At 39.1% G+C, this 21,285-nt stretch overlaps 2 protein-coding genes across 5 annotated transcripts in view; one reads left to right on the forward strand and one right to left on the reverse strand.

The window, feature by feature from the left end:
- Positions 1 to 21,285, reverse strand: part of LOC117305726 — a 56,581-nt gene that overhangs the window by 2,529 nt on the left and 32,767 nt on the right. The gene's annotated exons all lie outside the window — the stretch shown is intronic.
- Positions 737 to 12,507, forward strand: LOC117305725 (leucine-rich repeat and fibronectin type-III domain-containing protein 3-like). The gene is made up of 2 exons (XM_033790601.1): positions 737 to 1,058; positions 9,636 to 12,507. The coding sequence occupies exon 2, from the start codon at positions 9,681 to 9,683 to the stop codon at positions 12,399 to 12,401; it is 2,721 nt and encodes a 906-aa protein (XP_033646492.1). The 5' UTR covers positions 737 to 1,058; positions 9,636 to 9,680; the 3' UTR covers positions 12,402 to 12,507.

Raw genomic sequence — 21,285 nt, forward strand, 5'->3', positions numbered from 1 at the left:
GTATACCCGATGTGGATTTCACAAAATTTAGATAATCTTATCTCCAGTTAGGAAGAGTCCTAACTTTGGACTATCCTTAACGATTTTAATAACTACTAAAGAGACCTAGGACTAGTACTTAGTTGGGACTTTCTGTGTGAAATCGACCTCTGCTCCATGGGATCATGTTGGCTCTGTGGTTTCTTTCTCTGCCTTCATCTCTGTGGAACCGGTTCGAATCCCACCTCAGACCGGAGCCTTGCAAGTGGAACCCCAAAGTTTTAAAAACCCACACAATCAGGGGGGGGGGGGCTATGAATTCCAACTGGAACCACCGAGGTGAAAGGCAGGAGAGAAACTACTCAGCTTTGCCAAATTACTCACTTTTAGCAAACTTGATTTTGGACAATGTTTTCGCTCCTGTTTTATCCAGAAATAACCCACCCATAATTGATATGACAATGACCAATCAGTGGCAGTAAACCCCTCCCATATAGTAAATACAAATCCCCCGCCCCTACATTGTGGACGCCTGACATGAACGAAAGTTACATATGAGTTGGATGACATCATCATTTTCAATCCAGCGCCTACTCCCAATATTGTCCTTGCCTGTCAAGAGGTATGCATTAGCATCAGAATAGAGTCATCCCTGTTGGGAACCTATTGGCTTTCCCTTTCATTGTCAACCTAGTGCCTGTTGGAACTAGGGGCTATTGTTATGCTAATCGATGTCTGTACCTTGCTGAGCTATTGTACCCCTTAGGCACTGGGGCATGGGGTATTCAATGGGCAAGCTTGTTGACAATGGGCAAGGCATTGGGGTGCATGAGTTTTATTAGTAGCAAGCAATGCAACAAATAAGCCAGCCAGGTTTGAGCTAACATAAGCAGAGTAGCAGACTAGCAGCCAATTAAGTTATAACACAGCCATGACGATATCGATGTGGTTCCCACAGTGAAAGTTAATACATCTCATAGCGTCAACCCATCGGACTAATAATATATGTATAACAGCTTGCTGTGTGTGATCCTTACTCAACAGGAGAACATTACTCGGTTTATAATCACATAAGAGTGGTAAGTCAATTTGTAATGTCTGTTCATTGTTATTTTAGGATATTTGGGGGTTATAAAATATCAAGTTCATGGAGTTTGACAATCCGGTGATGATATTGATACTATGCTGTTTATCAGATAATTTGTATTCTTTTTAATAACATGTGATTTATCTGTTTCAGTTGAGTTCTATTTCTGAAGTAGAAATGGATGATCAAGCATATCAAATAAAGGTCATAGAAATGTGGATACAGAAATGCCAGTCACATAATAGAGCAAGGAATGTCAGATATACTTCTTCTTTAAGGCCTCCAATATTTGAGAAAATACATTCAATAATTTAATGTAAAAAGGAGCCTTGTGTATGATAACAATTAATTTAACTTGACTGGAAATCCAATTTGCTTAACTTTTACTTAGAGCCCATTTTTAAAGAATAATGAACACTTTTAGTTTGATAATAGATAGTGAAAGTACATCATTTTTGAAAACAGAGAGTCTTGAATTTGCAAATCATTTTAAACGTAAATGAATAAGACAAAATTATCTTCTAATAAATATAACAGTAATACGAATGATATTGCTAAAAATACATTGATCCTGATTATTGTGATTGATCAAATGCATTGATCAACTATTGCAAAACAAAAATATATTGACCACTTTTGTAATTGATCAAAAGTAGTAAATGATCAAAATGTGTGGATCATTTTTTGTGGTCTATCAAAACGCGCAGTAATACATTTGTTGACAAAACTTTCTTATTTTGTTCACAACAGTTTTGTTTGAGAAAAGATCAAGTGATTTTACACATTATTTTCTTATATCTCTGTCTATGTGGAATGTTGTGGTTAAAACAAAAACTGATATGCCACTACAGTTTTGATTTTGGGTGGATTTATTGCTGATGGCTGGAGTTTGTTTTTATTTCCAAATATCACAATATAATCGTAAATCATACCTCTGTATATGTCCATTTAGTAACAACATAAGGGTACAACCCTTTTTGAAAATGCCCCAGTACCCCTAGAAGTAAGTTGGATTTATGAGTAAATACAGGGTGCAATGTATTGGGGTTACCGCCTGGCAGCCAACTCCCTGTCCTTACTGCATACTGTATTGATTAATTGATTCACTATGACTTGTGAGTCGTTGAACAGTATTGTAGCTTTTCATTCATGCATAACGCTTCAACACTTCTTGAGAATCATATTGGTTGTGAGAAGATAAACTTGTAAACAAGAAAACAAATTCTTATTTTATATATCTGTCTAGCCAAGTACTTTTGGTTTTTCAATATTGGTAGATGTGTTCAATCTGATGTGAAAATATGGGATGGAAATAGCCCCAAAGAAATGTTACCTATTCGTTGAACGTAGGATTTGAATCTTTGTATGGTGGCAAGGTTTGCCAAAACACAATAATCTCCCTATAATGTAATGTTGAGATTCTGAAAAGAACCAGTGGTGTTATTTGTAAGTCAGCTTTTATCCTCAGATACTTATTATGAACACAAAAAAAAACAGAAGTAACTTAAACATATTTTTTTGGAACACCTTAAAACGAACACAGACGTAAATTCATTATACTTTTTTAAACTTGGTTTTTTAAAATAAATATTTTGTTGCACAACACCCGGCAAATGAATCTTTGGAGGTTTTAGAAACAATTTCTAGAGATGAGAATGATTCGCACGAAATTAAAGCCAACAGGAGATACGGATAAACTCAGCTCTTACAAGGGAACCTGTATTCACCATCAATTATGACGTCCAAATTGTCAACAAACAGAAATTACAGCACACACTTGATGCATGATGACTTAATTAAACTGGAACCAATTAAAACATACAGAGGTCCAACTTGTCAATTGACACAAGAGATTTATTCCTCTCGCTGTCTCCTGTTTTATGTTTTTGCATTGCTGCTGTCTGTTAACAGCCCATATCCTTGTCCCTGTGTGTGTGATGGGCGCGCAAATGATTCTTGGTGAAATCCGAGTACAGCAATACAGAAACAGCTATAAACCTGGCATAGTTACATGTAAACTACAACTAGCGTCTGGCAACTTGATGCATTGTGGTGTATTTAAAAGATAGAACTTATGGGCTGTTAATTCCCCACTCCTTCAAAATCAAACTGTTTTGTTTGATCCTGTTGGACTGAGGACTGCACTGTTACATGAACGAATCAGTACCACCAGAATCAGGATTTAACAGTTTGTATGTTGGGTTTCTGTATAATGTTAAAATGAGGAGGACTGCACTCGTCAAATAACCAGATCAGACATACTACCATAATCAGAGTCAAACAGTTTGGATAATGAGTTACCTTAATTGTTTTGGGATTTTGTTAATTTAAGGAAATATCCTACAAAATCATTCTAGGGAGTCTGGGTTAACATTTTCATCATCAGTAAAGTATAAACAGCTTATTTCTTGATTAACAAACATACCCTTTTGGGAAAAAAACTACCAAGAAAAACAGCCCAGAAAGGCAATTATTTGCACAATTACTGTTTGTTAATTCTACTAAACTTGAGTTGTCTTTATGAGTACGATCGTGGGAACCAAATCCTTAGGGGTTGTGTACTAGCTCTGGCGCTCATAATTACCTCATTAGCCAAACTGTGTGGCAGGTTTTGAAATTGAAGTGAGCTTATTTAAGTTGCCAGAGGTTTCAAAATACAATGGGAAATATTAAGCTGTCATTGCTGGTTATCATCTTGGAAACTCAACACAGAGGTTTCCGCCATAATCACACAATTTAAAAGTTGGTAAAACATTTGTTCCTCTGTAGTTAAACTGAGAGCAGATATGCTTTGTTCTGTGCTTATAATTTAAAGTTAAAAGAGAAAAAAGAAAAAAAACCTTATTTGCCTTAATCACTTTCTTTATCAACCTTGATTTTTCTATGGGCAAACTATTCATGAAAGTTACCACAAAACAACAGTAAACCATTCGTTCATCCTCCAAGTTGGAAAAAAACCACTCAAATTTATGAATCTTTTGACAGAGTAGTGTACGTGATTAATCACCTACACCTAAAGGAGAATTCACTACATGGAACCTTGGCGGTAAAATAACTTCTTGACAAAAGACCATGCCCAGTTAGATTCGAACAAAGATTTCCCTTGACCCCTCAGCATTGTCCTTGCTCTATGCCATTTATCTGCATCTCTCACAGTCAGACATCCTTTTCAAATCTACCAAATAAAACGCTGAAGAATACTTAAATTTGCTGCAGTTCTCAAATAGATCAAGTGCTTTAGTTAAAGACACAGTCTTCTCAACAATGCATAAAATAACAAACCTGTAAAAAATTTGAACTCAATTGGTCGTCGAAGTTGTGACGTAATAATGGAAGAAAAAACACCCTTGTCACACAAAGTTGTGTGCTTTCAGATGTTTGAAATCTTGAAATCAAATTCCTGGAAAATTTCTACTTTCCTGAAAACTATGTTACTTCAGAGGGAGCCATTTCTCACAATGTTTTATACTATCAACAGCTCTCCATTGCTCATTACCAAGTCATTACCTAAATTATTTTTAAGTAATTACCAATTGTGTCCAGGTCCTTCAAGTATGTGAAGTCCTGTCAACACAAGACTTAAGAAAACTCAAGACTCAAATTCTGGTGTTGTCAGAGTGTGGGTTTGGTTCCCGGTCAAGGCAGTTGCGTTCTTGACCCAGACATTGTTAAACCATAGATGGCTTTTCCTTTGGACTGTAGATGAAATGTAAAGACGTAGGTGTTGTGTAATGCATGTAAAATAACCAAGTAGACTATCATTAAGAGAAAGGGGGTCTGCCCCGGTGTTTCTAGCATATGTAGTTGACTGCAGCAAATTGTACCCTTACAAGATGCTATCAAGTATTGGGTCTCATAGCTAAAATAGCTCTACTTATCTTTCATTCAAATTACACATGTTTGTGACGCCCAGTTCTGTACATAAGATCTCAGTAATCCTCCTTCTACTACAACAGAGAAACAAATCCTAAACAAATCCTAAAAAATGTGAATCCCAAATACTTGATACTACTGGGACATTTCTTAACATTACGAACAAAAAGTCAAATGACTGTTAAACGACGATAAATATTCCATTGTAGCATAAACAAGGAATATCAATACTTAACAATCCATTCCAATTTGTTATACTATCACTTCACACGTTTCTGAATCATAACCTTTAGTCATTACAACTTTTACAGTATCCTGCTAGAAACCTTTCCCCTGGTGGTTCTGTTAATACCTCATCTGATCCTACCAAAACCTCATCTTTGGATTCGCAAAGCACATATTTCCACTTGACAATGAAATCAACGGGATAATTCGGGGGCAGTGGAGCGCACAGGGTAAAGCATTCCACACATCGTTGTTATGAATAGATTTATTCCAAGTCATTCTACAATAATTGTTCATATTTTTTTTTCTCCCTAACAACATACAAAGGTCTAGGCTGAGTTTCCCACGTAAGCATGTGACGCAGTACGAAGGGGTGTCTAAACAAAAATAAACTCTCCACATTTCAGAGGACTTGTATTGTAGTTCACTTTCAATTTTGTTATGTTAGAGAATATTCGGATGGTGTTTATTTAGAGTTCTTTTTGATAATAAATAGTGACAATTAAAAACTTCGGACCTATATGTAATCTATCATTTCTGAGATGTCATCATGCCATTTTCATCTTGAAACATTACCTCCAGTGGATAATCTGAGAGGAGCACAACGATCAATAACAGTTTTATTGTTACTCCTTTTCTGAAAGATAGTCTTACCCTCATGAAAATGGGAAAATATTTAAACATCACCAGCCATGCATTAAAATGGTGTAAAATGCTGTGTTTGATACCGTCAAGTGCAATTTATGTCTATGTGTTAATCCACACCCTTCGAGGATGTCACATTCAAATAACGGTCAAGAATGGCAAAGGTCATTGGTTTAAAACGGACTGGATAATATGTGGATATCTTTCACCGGGCTCGTGAAAAGACTGAGAATACAGTTCTTGACACATATCTCTGTTTAATTGAAACCAAATAAACAGTACAAAGTGAGATTATAAATAATGAATCAAGAGAACAATAGATCTTCCTCTTATCGTGTCCACAAACAATAGATGTCTGGCTTTCACAACTAAAACTGTATTTACACTAGTCCTTCCGCTATTTATGATCAAAATTATGCAGTTTTGCATTTAAACTCTACACATTTACCCACAGAGCAAACTAGGAAGAGGCATTTCACATTTCTAAAATCAAGCCCCAAATAATGCTTTCTCGGAAATCAATTGAGGCAAAATTCCACATCACTGGAAATAACAATGTGAGCATGTGGATCTATCGTCAATTGTGTGTTTATTCAGCTATTATAATTGTTGTCATATTCATTTATGTATAAATGCAAAAGCCAGAAGTTGTCTGCTTAATTATGATACACGGTAACCAAGGAAACTCGCGGCAGGTGTTCTGAAGTTAAAGGTGCAGTCGCGTCAAAACAAAAGAAAACGAATAGTTAAATAACTCATCTGATTTGTTTCAGTTACACAGCAAAGAAATTTATAAATAAACTAAAAACAAAACCAAAACACAGACAATTTGTGAATTTAGAATTTAGAATGATTAATGTACAAGTGCCAATGTGCTTGATAGCTTATTCCAAATGAAGTAAGAATCAGTATACCTGCAAAGCCTAATTCTTCACATGTACCATGCCATCTTTGTCTTGGTGCCCTTTGAAAAGTTTAAATGTCCCTCGTAGAGGTGCCCTTTAAAAGGAAAACTGCCTCGTCCTAATAACATTGAAGTATCACCTAAATACAATGCTGCAGTCTTCAAGCACATTTGGTTGTAGTGAGCAATATGAATTTAAAATGCTTTAAAATGCTACAAAAACAGTAACTGTATGAATTCACAGTTGTTTAGGTTTTCAAACCAAAGTATAAAATCCAATGATGATTTCCAACAGCCATAATGCTCACTTTTTATAGACAAAGTATTGATCAATAAACACAGCTGTCTATGCAAGTTGAGCAATATCGTTGTTTGTCGATCAAACCCGACTTCATACCATACTGGCTACACCATTCACGTATTCATAAATAACCTTCAACAGTGTGGAATCTCACAACACTCTCTGTCTAATGGTAAACTGTGATTTTACATCTCAAATTAATAAGTACTTTTGAAGCATTGTTTGTATGCCTATGGGTGTCTCAGAACGCCCATTGATGTTGTGATAAGTACAAAGCACTGTTTGAATTATGAAATCACCTTGAACACATACAAATGATAACAGTAACATTACAAGGAAAACAAATTTTTTATAAATTGATGTATGAAATGAAAAGTCACATCTCCTTAAGGTGAACCCTCTACTACCGCTTCCTTTTATCATAAGCTTGGGTGCGACTCCTAGCTATACAGCAATTACAGGTTAAAAGGCTTCAGACAACCCCCCCCCCCCTCCAACAAGTATACATTATAGGTAGATAGCTCAGTTGGTGGAGCGCTGGCATGTTAATCAGGAGGTCGCTGGTCAAGTCCCACTCCAGGGAACTTGTCTTTGGTCAACCTAATAGTGTTTCAAATTTACCCACTAGTTTTCCTTGTGTAAATCCCTATAGACCAGTACAGTAGACGGCCACAGACAATGTTTTATGTATTTCAAGAAATATTCAGATATGCAATCACATGTTTTTTTCCATGCATACAAATGTTTGCTGTGGAGTGGGTTGGGATAATCTTTAAGTCCCAAATTATACAATCCTGTTGGCAGTGCATATCATAAGCTTATCCTAGGGGCAAATATAACTGTTAGGCAGTCTTGTCTGGAACTCAATCCTGTAAACATACAATGTACTGCAACCAACTCCCTCAACTTATTTTTTTCAAGGAAGACTTGAAGCTTTGAAGTACATGTATAGGGGAACTGGTTTACAAAATTGCAATCTTAAAGGCACTGGATGCTGTGGGTAATTACTCAAAATATTTGTTAGCATAAAAACTTACTTGGTAACAAGCAATAGAGAGCTATTGTTAGTACAAAAACGTTGTGACAAAGAGGTAATTTCTCACTCAACCGAGGTCTTTTATTATGCATCTAAAAGCACACAACAAGTTAATTTTTTCTTTCAGTATTCTCTTGAAACTTTGATGACCAATTGAGTCGAAACTTTCACAGGTTTATTATTTTATGCACATGTTGGGATACAACAAGTCATAACACAGGTCTTTGAGAAGGGTGTCCAGTGCCTTTATGACAAAGCTCAGGGAAGTTGCTCTTTAAGCGAGCGTGGCCTACACTTTAAAGCTGAAACTGTCACTGGTCTGTTTGGTTGTTCAGGCCTTCGTTTTTGAAAGGGCAAGGGCACCAGGGCATGTTCTCCTTGGTAAAGGGCACCCTAGGAGCAAATTGTAAAAAAATTCTACTGGAGCATTTCACGAGCACCAAGGGGGCATGAAGGCAATTGCCTTCATTGCCTCTGTGAAGCATCAGGCCTGCTTGTTTTTTAATATAAATTCAGCATGAAAGATTGCATGGAGCACAGGTACCACGAACATGATGAATAACCGATAAGCTGACACTTAAACTGTGTGAATTTTTATGTCTTTTTACCCATCATTGTTGTATGTAATCCAAGGATGAAGACTGTCAGTCAAGTAGTTCCAAACTGGCCTTCATTCTGACCATTATTTGGGTGGAATATTTTCTTAATCTCAAGCGAAGGTTGTGTTGTAAGAGGTGAATAAAAACAGATTAACAATAAAAACAAGTTTTAAACGATGTAAAGATGAGAAAATGAAAGACATTTTGAATCTGTGAGCTTAGTTATTAGCAATAATACAAGCGCGACTGGAACACAGAAAATATGGTATTTTTGTGTCCTGTACCTGATAAGGACAAATGCCGATTTGGATATTCCTATGTAAAAGTCGCACTGTACTAAATAATAAATTTATCTTTTTGATGTGAAGCTTAAAATAGTACGATACACAGAACTGAAACAACAGGATAGAACATGGTTTGAAAAAGGCTGTGCATACAGGTCGACATCACAATTCAAGGATTAACCAATCAGGATTGAGGATTTAAGTTTCATTTTTACTAATTCCGTTATTTTTGAACTGTTTTCATACATACCGGTACCGCCTGTATGAGAACATTCCCCAGTTTTCCATGGAGCTGTTTAACATGCTTAACGCCGAAACGTAGCTAAGCACAAAGTGTATTATGGTTACCAGTTTGAGGTTACAAGCCTACATACGCCATGTTAAGTTTACAATTTGTGACAGGTGTCAAGCGATTTTTGCTTAGCAGAATTCCTCAAAATTGGTAATTACTCAAAATTGTTAGCAGAAAAATTTACTTGTTTACAACAAATGGAGAGCTGTTGATGGTACAAAACATTGTGAGAAACATTCCCTCTGAAGTAAAGTAGTTTTCGAGAAAGAAGTTATTTTCCATGAATTTGATTTTGAGACCTCAGATTTAGATTTTGGGGTCTCGAAATCATGCATCTGAAAGCACACAACTTCGTGTGACAAGGGTCAATGATCTCCCTTTAACAATTTTTCTTTATATTCTCACAACAGGTTCAAGTCCATCATTCTCCAACGTTGCCTTGAAGGATACCAGTCATGGCATTCAAACCTGGAGCCTTGTGTGCTTTGCTTCTTCTTGGGCTATGCAGTCAACTCCTACTAAGCAATGCACAGCCCGTAGTGACGCCCAGACCACTGCGTACCACTATACCTACTGCAGCGCCACCAACTGTAGAAACAACACTACAGCCGCAAGGTACTACTACGTTACCCCAAAATCCAAGTACCACTATGGCGCCCACTGCAGGTACAACCGCAGTGCCCACTGCAGGTACAACGACTGCACCCACTGCAGGTACCACGGCAGTGCCCACAATGGTGCCCACTGAAGTTGCCACAACGGTGCCCCCTCCTCCAAGCACTACAACCCAAGAGCCAACAACTACCCCACCTCCCTGCCCCTCCAGATGCACCTGCAATTCAATGACGCGGACAGTGGACTGCGTAATGGCCTCTCTAACAAGCATCCCATCTGATATACCACAATACACAACCACATTGTATCTGAGCGAGAACAACTTCAATCTTCTACCACGGGGAGCTTTTGCCCATTTGCCCAACCTAATAGCCCTGCATCTGATCTCTTGCGGAATCCAGTCCATAGCCAATGGAGCTTTCAACGGTCTGAATCATCTCACAATATTGAGCCTGAAGGCCAATCAACTCACTTCGGTTCAAGGAGTTTTCCAGGGAATGCCAGAACTTCAAGAACTTGACTTGGAACAGAATCGACTCGGTTCATTATCACAGTCCACACTAAGAGACTTTCCCAAACTCCGCGTCCTAGCCATAGGCAACAATGATCTTCTGAGTGAAGTCAGCTCTGGAGCTTTCGACATGAATCCCCTGCTTCAGAGCCTAAGCATCTCCCACTGTGCTCTCAGCCAGATACCCCAGGATGTCTTTCAATCCATGACAATGCTCCAAAGACTTGATTTGTCCGGAAACCAAGTCTTCCAAATTCCTCCCAGAGTTTTTGAGGGACTTACATCTTTGCAGGACCTCATGCTGTCAAGCATGTCACTAGTGGGCATCAACGAAACAGCCTTTGTAGGACTTTCCCGACTGCAGACTCTGAATCTGGGTTACAATGATCTGAGGAACCTGGACAGTGCTGCCCTTACCCCACTGAACTCTCTAAAAACACTTGTCCTGACAAGAAATCCCTGGGATTGCAATTGTCGCATGAGCCAGTTCCTGACCTGGTTGAAATCAACTCAGATTGACCACTACAGTGCACAGTGGACATGTGTGACCCCACAAGTTTTACAAGGACAATTTGTGTACACCATCCAAGAAGCTAATTTTGCCTGTGTCCCGATCATCAACAAAAGTCCTTCTTCAATGGTTATTGACTACCAGGGCTATGTGTTCTTTGAGTGTGGTGCACGTGGTGATCCAGAGCCTCAGATTGAATGGTACCGACCAGATGGCATGCAAATAACGGCCACTAGCAATGCAGAGAATGTCTACACCACTTTCAGCAGTGCTGTCTTAGTTATCCAAAAAGCAGAGGAAATCAATGGTGGTAACTACAACTGCACAGCAAGAAACAGTCATGGCTCAGCGTCTGTACAGTTCTCCCTCAGTATTAATGGCATTCCAACGACAACCCTTCCAACGACACCAGGAAACCCAACCACAGTGACGACAGATACTCCCCCGTGTGCCTTCGCCCCAATACAAGTCAAGGTTGGCAACATCACGGACACCTCAGTCAAGATGGAGTGGACCAGGTACAACAGTCCTTTCATCAAAGGCTACATCATACAGACAACCGAGTTCGGCATGGAGGACTCCAGCACTAAGTTGGCTGACGAAGAGGACACCTTCCTGGTAGTGAAAGATCTCAAACCAGGAGGCGAATATATCATCTGTGTGACTGTCTTCCTTGAAACATGCCCCAGTATAACTACAGTTGATCAGTGCGAATATCTGACAACAGCTGGCAGCGTGGATGATGGGATGGCAGCGCTCGTGACTAAACACCGCAACGAGATCATCGGCTCAGTTCTAGCCACTTTTTTTGGGACCCTCCTCATCCTGGCCTCTATCTTTGTCATCTTGTGGCAGTACCGCAAGCCAAAGTCTTACACCAAGTATGACTTCAAAGCAACATCAGATTCAGCTCACTTTGCCGACTTGGAGGACGGGTTGGGAGAGAGCAGCAAGGCTGAGATGTCTAATCAGATACGGTACACAGGGTCTCTCAACAAGGGAGCAGCATTTGATCAGGATGAGTTTGACAGGATGCAGCGTGCCAAGGACATTCACGCTGCAGAGGTGTACTCAGTCCCACCTGATGCTCTTCCTGTCTATGGTACACCACATGGAAAGGGCAAAGGAAAAGGGAAGGGCAAAGGCAAGAGAAACTCCCAAGCACCCCTCATTGAAATAGAACTTGACAAGAGAAACAGCGACTACATGGTGCCCACGCCTACTAAAGAGGACGAAACCCCAATCTCTGAAGCCAAGCTGGTCAGCAGTGAGCCCAGTGTTCCTGAAGAGTCAGATGTGGGTGAATTTGGCCATCTGTATGAGGAGCTAGACAGTCCTAAATGCGACTGCGACCCTGTTATGAATGGAATCATTGAGAGCAACGGATCAACTCACACCCACAACCACTCAATGCAAAATGGACATGCTCGGAATGGCTCTGCAAGCAAAGTCCGTTTCAGTCTCCCCGATCATGAAGACCAACAGGACACACATGTTGCTAATGGTGACATAGCCAAACCAGATCCCATGGTTGTATAAACTGCATGAAAGAGCAACCAGTTAATATGACTTTTGGTTCTGACATCAGCAATGCAGTAACAACATTTCATGCCCAAAATCAATCTGTGTTTATGATGCTGGTGAGCATGCAGTGTACGCAACTACGTAAACTTTTGAAAATAACACAATTTGTTACTGGTACCCAGTGGTCTGGAACCACTGTGTCTTTATGTGTACTTATACCAGTTAACAGTTACATGTTAACTTTGAACTGCAGAATACCACTATCAGCGGCAGATTCCTACAGCTGCTATATTTTGTATGCATCAACTAAACAGTGACTTGAGTGATTTATTACACCTATTTCGTTGTACACTATACATTTCTACAATTATTTAGGTACAACATGACAGATGAATATTTGTAAGTAACTTTGGTAAAATTTGGGGTTGAAAAAAAGATATTTGAAATATGAAAGGTGCCTTCCTTTAAAGTGATCCCCTGGCTGCCGCTTCCCAGGTTGTATCGTAAACTTGGTGGTGATCCGTGGTTACACGGTAGTTAAGTGTTGAAAGAGTTCTGATTGGCAGCCCGAACAAAGATATTGACAAAACGGTGAGACTATATGCAGCAATAGTTTTTCATAGCTCATAATCCAGATGCCCCAATTTGTAGGAAATTTTTCTTTGTTCAACCCCAAATTATTGTTTTTTTTAATCCAGCTTTAGAATCCATATATATGTATAAACACAATGTAGTTTTAAAACTTGTGTTTGCTTGTGGCATTTGCTTTAAAGGGAGACAATTTAGCACACATTTAAAAAGTGTTTTAGACTGTAAAAAAAAACCTCATGTTGTACATAAACATGTCAAACACATGTGAACTGATGCAAACCTTGAGCAAAACTTTTCTGTATTGTATTTTTGGTGGCCTTTGTGGTTTCTGTGAATAACCAATACAAACTTCAAACGAATGTGAACATCAAGAAAACAAAAAGGGAAAAAAAGTAAATGAAACATTAATGGGTTGAAAGTAGAGTAGTATATAACATTAAGATATTACTTGTAACCTTCAGGTTAGGGTGGGACAGGGAGGGTGTCTTTATCTTGTACATATGTATTTTTCAAAAACTGTACAATTATATACATGTGGTGTTATTCTTTCATGTGTACATGTATAATATACACATGATTTAAACATTTTTTTGAAGTATTTAAGAGTTTTGGCTGAACATTTAACTGATGTTTTTGATAAAGTACATTTTTATATCATGTGTTGAGGTTTAAGGTTGAATTACTTGATGAACTTTTTAAGACAAGCCACAATGGGACTCACCACAATTAGTGGTGAGCGTGTGTACCTGTGGACAGATACCATAGAGTTAAATACAATAGATCGTTATCATGGGGCTGCTAATTGATCATGTTCCTAGTAACCAATAGCAGTAATGGATGCTTATATTCATTGTAAAAAAAGGAACCAGACTATTTCTCCTTCCACCCGTGGTTTGGTTTCATTGAATTGAACGGAAGAAAGTCAAGATGGCCGCACCATGATAAAAGGTCTGGGTGCACTCACCATTAAACACTTGGAATCACGCTGTCCCACCATAGCCCTTATTGCAAATACTCGGTATGCGCACGATAGACATGGAATAAGGTGCAATGGTTATTGCCAAAAGGTATATGGGCACAATGTCCACTAACAAACTAATGGAACTGGCACTTGTCCTGTGTTTTAGGATCGTTCTGCGCCATTTTCTCAATAGCTGCTTGTTGGGGCATTTCACATAGTTTTGTACACTCTCTTGATCTATGATATAACTCTATGGTGCATCACAAGGACTTTAATCAAAATGAATCTAGATAGAATGACAGACCGAGAATATCCTTGGTTCATTTTTGTGTACGAAACAATCGGGGAAAGAACTAATTGACAAGCAAGTACAAACAATGGGAGAACCAAGAAAAGTTTCTGATTTATGATCTTCATCCGTATTAAATATTATGAATAATTAGCTGTTTTGTACAAATTTACGCAAAGCTTATTTTATCAGTTAAGTTTTAAGTAAATAGCATTGTAGAACCAAACTGTATCTGTACCCAATATCTAGGCATTGGCTTTTTAACAATTATTGCTTCAGTTTGTTTTGCAAATTATTGTTTTATATATTGTAATTGCTTGTTGGAAGATAAAAATAAAAAATGAGAAACATTTGGTAAATTTCTATTTTACATGAACTTTTTCAAGTTAGTCCACTACATTATTTTTTGTTAAATAGAAATTCCATAATTGAGGTCAGTGTAGGAAGGGAAATTTCAGAATTCTTTCTAAAAGGCAGTGGACACTATTGGTAATTACTCAAAATAATTATTAGCATAAAACCTACCCTGTTGACGAGTAATGGGGAGAGGTTGATGGTATAAAACATTGTGAGAAACGGCTCCCTCTGAAGTGCCATAGTTTTCGAGAGAGAAGTAATTTTCCACGAATTTGATTTCGAGACCTCAGATTTAGAACATGAGGTCTTGAAATCAACCATCTAAACGCATACAACTTTGTGTGACAAGGGTGTTTTTTCTTTCATTATTATCTCGCAAGTTCTATGACCGATTGAGCTCAAATTTTGTGTTTGGCTGTTTTTTTTTATTTTTTCGAGATGAAAATTAAATCCTGCTCTTTGGATGTATTGATATAATGATGAGGATACTGTTCCCCCAAAAAGCTCCTTCAAATATAAAACATACCAGGGCCCAAGTTCATAGAGTTGTAAAAGCAGAAAAAATGCTTATCAAATTTGTTTGTCAAGCAAAAAAAAAAAAGAATGAGCCATGAAATGGGGTTGAGGGAATGAAACAGGGCCAGGGAAGTTAAATCAATACTGTAGATCAGGTTGATGTAATAAGGGTATGGATGTTTTTTCAAAAGCTAAGGGCATTCCAATGAGGGAAATTTTGAGTTCTACTGCAGAAAATGTCAAGGGGGCAATGGGGCAATGAGGCAATGATAAGGACCATGGAGGATATAGACCTTTATCACACTGCAGCCATCGTTGTCAGATTCCCTGGGTACACAATGACACTGACAGTTTGAATTCTCAATTTATAAAGAGGGTACCAGACTATTTTCCCTTTCAGCCTCAGTTTGGTTACATTGGTTTGAATGGAAGAATAAACAAGATGGCCGCACCAAAATAAACAAGCCCTGCCTTCATGAAGGGTCAGGCCATTAATAGATGTTCAAAATGTGTACTCCGTACACGTACACTACATGACCTTGTGAAAAGGGAGTGATGCAAAACAAAAATACAAGTTCATAGAAAACAGGGGCCACAGAGACACCATCAACACTATCACGGTAGAAAGATTTCATCACACACTCTATGGGAAACAGTTGAATAGAACCAGTGAAGAATGGTTTCTCACCCAGACAATTCAAATAACCTTGTGATTTGTTGGATTTATTTCAATAGGAACGTGGGGTGCAACCGAGCACAAAGTGGTGGGGCTTTGAATTGCATTTCGTGGTTGAAGGCTCACTCTGAATAGAGCAGTTATGACAAACATCCTGTTGGAATCGCTAGGTTTTTAGTCAGAACCACAGCCGAGGATTAAAAGGTGGGGGGGGGGGGGGGGGGGGGCGTATAAATTCATCATCGTCTTTCAAAAGGGTATGTTAAATCTGAATGAATTAAAATGAATGAATCCTGGATAAAGAATATTAATTTTGGTGAAGTGTGTTAGCACTGTATACATGTACTCAATACTTTCCCCGAGTTCTAAGAAACAAAATCACAGGCATATTACTTTAGTGGGATTTGAACCCACAACGTTTGCACTTCTACAGCAGTTTCGTACTAACTGGAGTTTGTTTGAAGTGTATACATGTACATGTTGCATGAATCACCAATATGTCATGTTCAAGTTAAACAAAAATCTAAACAGGAAGGGTCAATCTTTTTTCTGTTTTAGCCCGACGTAAAGGTCTCATAGTAATAGTTTTTGTTTCTCACGCACTCCATCTATTGGAAAAATGTTAAAAACTAAATATTTCAGAACCTGCTAGAAGTTCTCTTCAAAACCTCTTCACCACACTTTGATTCCTTTATTTTAAACTATTTCTGCTCGTACATTCTATCCACGTATCTACACTTTCTCATCCATTCACCCTTACACACTTATTGACAGACTTGACTTCAAAAATTGTTCCTATAAAAAAGATACACTTTCTTTAACCTTTAGTGATGGTTGAATCAATATGTGCATAGCATGGGAGTTTTTTTTTACCAACAAATAAACTCGGAAAGGATATATGTTTTGAAGAATTAAGTAAACAGTTATGCTGGAATTGTGCAAATAATCATTTTCCCAAATGTTTGTTTTCCCATGGAGTGAGTAGAGTTTAATTTGTTATTTTAAGATCAAAGGGGTGCACAACGCTGGTAAGATTGAAAAATAGCACTATTCACAGATTTGCACAACACTTACAAGGTGTAAAGATGGTCATACACATGTACTCCCTTGGGATATTTTGGCTGAAATGCTTGAGAAATGAGTAAAACAATTCAGTATTGATCTTGTCTAGGTCCAAAACCCAAAGCTTCAAAACATTGTTAAGATATCAGATTGTTTTCAATGATTTTCTGGTTTCGATGACCGATTGGGCTTAATTTTCATAGGGTTGTTATTTTGTGTATATCCAGGCTACTAAAAAAGTAGGAAAATGTTATTTGGTACAAGGGCTGACGTACACGTACACATGGTGTCGGCTTAAAAAAACAGACTGTCCAATATTTAAAAGCAGTTTGTTATAATATTTCAAAAGGCACAACATAATCGGAGAACCGACAAAAGTAGGAAGAATATTATGGCTGTTTATGTTGGCTTATACTAAAGGCAGTGGACACTATTGGTAATTAATCACAATAATTATTAGCATAAAACCTTACTTGGTATTGAGTAATGGGGAGAGGTTGATGGTATAAAACATTGTGAGAAACGGCTCCCTCTGAATTAACATAGTTTTCGAGAAAGAAGTAACTTTTCACGAATTTGATTTCGAGACCTCAGAATTAGATTTTGAGGTCTCGAAATCAAGCATCTGAGAGCACAAAACTTTGTGTGACAAGGACATTTTTTCTTTCATTATTATCTTACACCTTCAACGACCATTGGAGTTCAAATTTTCACAGGTTTGTTATTTTGGGTATGCGTTGAGGTACACCAAGTGAGAAGACTGGTCTTTGATAGTTACCAAAAGTGTCCAGTGTCTTTAAGGATACTGGTCTGTGACAACAATCACGGCTGTATGTGTGCTTTAGGCAGTGAAAAGCAATGTACATTACTTCTAATTACTGTAATAATGTACATTATAAACCTTTCCATTGTTGATAAACAAAGTGTGCCGGATTGCATGGCTGGCTGAGTGTTACAAAAACAATCAATCCTGTTAAGAACAATTGCAACCAAATTCAACACTTTCTGTAAAGATTGATGAGCTGAAATACATTTTATGATCTGTTTCCAGCAACTTGGACATATTTTTGAATATTTGTGTGCCATTTCTAAATGGCTATCTGTTTTTATTTTGCATTTATGGCTTTCTATAGTTTTCCAACCTCGGTTGACAAAACTTGGTCTATGACGTTGTATACATGTAGAAAGGTCTATACAGGTAAACAAAGAGCAGATGGCAAAATGGTTGACATGGAAACCACAACTGAAACACAATTCCGCAGATGATTGATGACTGACAAAAATCCATTATTTATAAAAAGCCTGGATGTATAAACATGAAGTAGCTAGAATAGGATAATGGATATGGCAAGCTGTCAGTAATACTATGTTAATGATAATGCTTGATAGTAATGACCACTTTAACTTTCATGCCAGTTAAAGTAAATGTATTGTTTTCCAGTACACACAGCACAGAATTGTCCATTCACTAGTGATAGTTGGAATAGCTAGCGCAGGGTTCTACCTGTTAACAAGCTAGCGTATCGAGTAGATGCGCACAGAGTTCAAGTTGAGTTGGAATAGCTAGCGCAGGGTTCTCCCTGTTAACAAGCTAGCGTATCGAGTAGATGCGCACAGAGTTCAAGTTGAGTTGGAATAGGTAGCGCAGGGTTCTCCCTGTTAACAAGCTAGCGTATCGAGTAGATGCGCACAGAGTTCAAGTTATTTTGGAATAGGTAGCGCAGGGTTCTCCCTGTTAACAAGCTAGCGTATCGAGTAGATGCGCACAGAGTTCAAGTTGAGTTGGAATAGGTAGCGCAGGGTTCTCCCTGTTAACAAGCTAGCGTATCGAGTAGATGCGCACAGAGTTCAAGTTGAGTTGGAATAGCTAGCGCAGGGTTCTCCCTGTTAACAAGCTAGCGTATCGAGTAGATGCGCACAGAGTTCAAGTTGAGTTGGAATAGCTAGCGCAGGGTTCTCCCTGTTAACAAGCTAGCGTATCGAGTAGATGCGCACAGAGTTCAAGTTGAGTTGGAATAGCTAGCGCAGGGTTCTCCCTGTTAACAAGCTAGCGTATCGAGTAGATGCGCACAGAGTTCAAGTTGAGTTGGAATAGCTAGCGCAGGGTTCTCCCTGTTAACAAGCTAGCGTATCGAGTAGATGCGCACAGAGTTCAAGTTGAGTTGGAATATCTAGCGCAGGGTTCTCCCTGTTAACAAGCTAGCGTATCGAGTAGATGCGCACAGAGTTCAAGTTGAGTTGGAATAGCTAGCGCAGGGTTCTCCCTGTTAACAAGCTAGCGTATCGAGTAGATGCGCACAGAGTTCAAGTTGAGTTGGAATATCTAGCGCAGGGTTCTCCCTGTTAACAAGCTAGCGTATCGAGTAGATGCGCACAGAGTTCAAGTTGAGTTGGAATAGCTAGCGCAGGGTTCTCCCTGTTAACAAGCTAGCGTATCGAGTAGATGCACACAGAGTTCAAGTTGAGTTGGAATAGGTAGCGCAGGGTTCTCCCTGTTAACAAGCTAGCGTATCGAGTAGATGCGCACAGAGTTCAAGTTGAGTTGGAATAGCTAGCGCAGGGTTCTCCCTGTTAACAAGCTAGCGTATCGAGTAGATGCGCACAGAGTTCAAGTTGAGTTGGAATAGGTAGCGCAGGGTTCTCCCTGTTAACAAGCTAGCGTATCGAGTAGATGCGCACAGAGTTCAAGTTGAGTTGGAATAGGTAGCGCAGGGTTCTCCCTGTTAACAAGCTAGCGTATCGAGTAGATGCGCACAGAGTTCAAGTTGAGTTGGAATAGCTAGCGCAGGGTTCTCCCTGTTAACAAGCTAGCGTATCGAGTAGATGCGCACAGAGTTCAAGTTGAGTTGGAATAGCTAGCGCAGGGTTCTCCCTGTTAACAAGCTAGCGTATCGAGTAGATGCGCACAGAGTTCAAGTTGAGTTGGAATAGCTAGCGCAGGGTTCTCCCTGTTAACAAGCTAGCGTATCAAGTAGATGCGCACAGAGTTCAAGTTGAGTTGGAATAGCTAGCGCAGGGTTCTCCCTGTTAACAAGCTAGCGTATCGAGTAGATGCGCACAGAGTTCAAGTTGAGTTGGAATAGGTAGCGCAGGGTTCTCCCTGTTAACAAGCTAGCGTATCGAGTAGATGCGCACAGAGTTCAAGTTGAGTTGGAATAGCTAGCGCAGGGTTCTCCCTGTTAACAAGCTAGCGTATCGAGTAGATGCGCACAGAGTTCAAGTTGAGTTGGAATAGCTAGCGCAGGGTTCTCCCTGTTAACAAGCTAGCGTATCGAGTAGATGCGCACAAAGTTCAAGTTGAGTTGGAATATCTAGCGCAGGGTTCTCCCTGTTAACAAGCTAGCGTATCGAGTAGATGCGCACAGAGTTCAAGTTGAGTTGGAATAGGTAGCGCAGGGTTCTCCCTGTTAACAAGCTAGCGTATCGAGTAGATGCGCACAGAGTTCAAGTTGAGTTGGAATAGGTAGCGCAGGGTTCTCCCTGTTAACAAGCTAGCGTATCGAGTAGATGCGCACAGAGTTCAAGTTGAGTTGGAATAGGTAGCGCAGGGTTCTCCCTGTTAACAAGCTAGCGTATCGAGTAGATGCGCACAGAGTTCAAGTTGAGTTGGAATAGGTAGCGCAGGGTTCTCCCTGTTAACAAGCTAGCGTATCGAGTAGATGCGCACAGAGTTCAAGTTGAGTTGGAATAGCTAGCGCAGGGTTCTCCCTGTTAACAAGCTAGCGTATCGAGTAGATGCGCACAGAGTTCAAGTTGAGTTGGAATAGGTAGCGCAGGGTTCTCCCTGTTAACAAGCTAGCGTATCGAGTAGATGCGCACAGAGTTCAAGTTGAGTTGGAATAGGTAGCGCAGGGTTCTCCCTGTTAACAAGCTAGCGTATCGAGTAGATGCGCACAGAGTTCAAGTTGATTAACACCCAACAAATTTAAATATTTTGGTTTGACTTCAAATCAAATAGACAAAAAACATTTAGTAAAACCATTAAGAATGCTCTAGATTACACGGTAGGGCTTTCAAATTCAAAGATAAAATCACCAAGTACAAGCGTTCAGTGAGCTTAACCCTTTAGTCCCTGCACCGCCCGAGTTTGCTGAAATCCAATTTCTCAAGATTCTTGCAGTAAATTACTGGAATCGTAGTTCAAGTTTTAAAAAATAGCCATGGCTTAATGTGTATGCACAATTTTGTACCCTTTCGGTAATATTTGTCTAAAAGTACAAGTTCTCATGGGAACAATAAATGCCTCTTGTTAAACGGCTACGGTAATTTTTATGGCGAATATTTTTGTGCACGGAAAAAATGAACACAATAGCTTTTCAAGGCTTTTGTCTAGCTCAATGCTCATACTGATTAAATGCGAAGGCGTTAATTTTCGACAATATCATCATAAATGATGAACAGTTTCCTGTTTACTAATGAGCGTTTTATTTTTCGTAAGAGCTAAATT

The sequence above is a fragment of the Asterias rubens genome, unplaced genomic scaffold (genome assembly GCF_902459465.1).
Source record: "Asterias rubens unplaced genomic scaffold, eAstRub1.3, whole genome shotgun sequence".
Lineage (NCBI taxonomy): Eukaryota > Metazoa > Echinodermata > Asteroidea > Forcipulatida > Asteriidae > Asterias > Asterias rubens.